Raw genomic sequence first — 1,911 nt, 5'->3', positions numbered from 1 at the left:
CCGGCCGGCTCCCGCGCCAGCGTGCAGGCGCTCCGCGCTGGGGATCGGAGGGGCACGGGCGACTGCCCCACCTTTCCAGCAGAAAGAAAGGGACGCCCTCCGAGGGCCGTGCCCCTGAACGCAGATCTCTGCACACTCCGGCTTCCGACAGCTGGCAGCCATCGCACCCGGCCACAAAAAAGTTTCGCGATGCCGAAAGCGACTTGAAAAAAAGTTTTCCTTGGCCCCTCACTCCCTCTCCACCAACCCCGGGTTAAGGAAAACAGCAGGAAATAAGAGCTCGCGACGTGCCGACTCCCGCGTCCACCTTCTCCACCCCTGGCCTCGGCAGCGCGCCCAAGGTGGGTGCCCCGCGCCGGGGCTTCCTGCCCCAGCCCAGGGCCGGGCGTCCTGGGAAGCTGCGCGGCCAACTCACCATGGTGACTCGCGCCGCAGTCGCGCCTCTGCCGGGTCCGGCTACCGGGGAGCTGGGACTGGAACGCAGACTCCTGGGCGAACTTCAAAAGTTGGTTCCCCTCGCCAAAAACAGGCTCTCGACACCCAAGCACTCACAGGAGCCAATGGGAACCCTGGGGGTACTCCATCCAGGCGGGATCTGCTGGGCTAGGTGAGGGCGAGACGGCGACGACTTAGCAGGCGGGGCGCATGCTGCGGAGGGCAGGGGTCCACTCGGACCAGGCGCTCGCCGCCCGCCTAGGTGAGTCCGATGCTGCCCGCGCGTCAGCCTAGCTGCCTTGCCTCACTCCCCTTTCTTCGGCCACTTACTCCGCACTCCTCTGGCTGAGCCTCAGCTCGGGCTGGGCAATCTGTCCATAAATGGAGAATTCAGCTCTTGCCTGACCAATCACGATTTGTTTTCACAGCGTCACTCCTCAGGGAAACCGAAGTAGCCAACAAGCTTGGAGCTGCTGGAGTTTCCAAAGATCTCTGGATCCTGTAGTCCTTCTTCACGCCAGCCTCCGAAGAGCGCTGCTGACCCAGCTCGCTCCTGGTTGCCAGACCTGAACTGTCAGGAAGAAAACCCTCTGAAAGAGAGGTAATCCTCTCACTTTTTTTTTCTTCTTAACGCGAAAGTTAGAGTAGGTGTAGCTTCCAAGCCGAAGTGATATGATTTTCCCATAAATTTTTTTTAGAAGGAAATATTTTATCAGCATAAAAGATCAGGGTCGTGGCAGCAGCCCAAAGGAAATCCTTTTTCTTTCCAACGTCTGGATTGTGAGGAAAGTCAAAAATACCATTTCCCCGACCCTTCCTTTTACCTGAATTTCCTTAGAAAAAAGGAAAGGAAAGCGTTTTTTTTTTTTTTTTTTTTTTTTTTGCCGTTTTGATGGTGGAGAAGTTGCACGTGCAGTGAGCAGAGGGACAGGGGAGAAATAAGTGGGAAGAAAGCGTCATCCAACCTCAGTCAATGCATGTCTGTTGAGAACAATTAGCTGGACAATCAGAACTGTAAAAGTACATTATTCAAGAGTATGGAGTTTCAAGAAATCAGGTGGGCAGTGAGGAGAAGATTGGCGTGGGGGAAAAGCAGAATCCTGAAATAAAGGTAGGGAATCTGATTTTATTGTTTTAAGGGTTCGGAAAGTAAACTTTGTGGGTCACAACAGGATTGTGCTCCTGGGATCTGTGGTAGGTAAGATTTTAAATCTTCAGAGCATAGAAAAACTATGAAGCATAATGATTTACTTTATGAATGGTGGTAGCCATTCACTTATGTATAGGATCTTAAAGTTGCAATGGATATTAAATATCATCTTGTCCAGAATGGCAAACAAAATGTAGTATATCCATACCATGGAATAGTATTCAGCCATTAAAAAGGAAGGAAGTACTGACATGTACTATAACATGGATGAACCTTGAAAACATTATGCTAAATGAAAGAAGCCAGGTAAAAAAGGCCATATATTA

At 51.3% G+C, this 1,911-nt stretch overlaps 1 protein-coding gene across 1 annotated transcript in view; it reads right to left on the bottom strand.

Moving 5' to 3' along the window:
• Positions 1–768, bottom strand: part of MYO1E (myosin IE) — a 175,609-nt gene extending 174,841 nt beyond the window's left edge. Inside the window, exon 1 of the mRNA XM_006920310.3 lies at positions 416–768. Within this exon, the coding sequence (XP_006920372.1) occupies positions 416–418 (3 nt within the window). The 5' untranslated portion in view covers positions 419–768. The remainder of the gene's footprint in view (positions 1–415) is intronic.
• Positions 769–1,911: the final 1,143 nt, after the last annotated feature.

Source organism: Pteropus alecto, unplaced genomic scaffold (genome assembly GCF_000325575.1).
Source record: "Pteropus alecto unplaced genomic scaffold, ASM32557v1 scaffold86, whole genome shotgun sequence".
Lineage (NCBI taxonomy): Eukaryota > Metazoa > Chordata > Mammalia > Chiroptera > Pteropodidae > Pteropus > Pteropus alecto.
The sequence above is the reverse complement of the archived record's forward strand: the minus strand, read 5'-3'. Positions and strand labels throughout refer to the sequence as shown.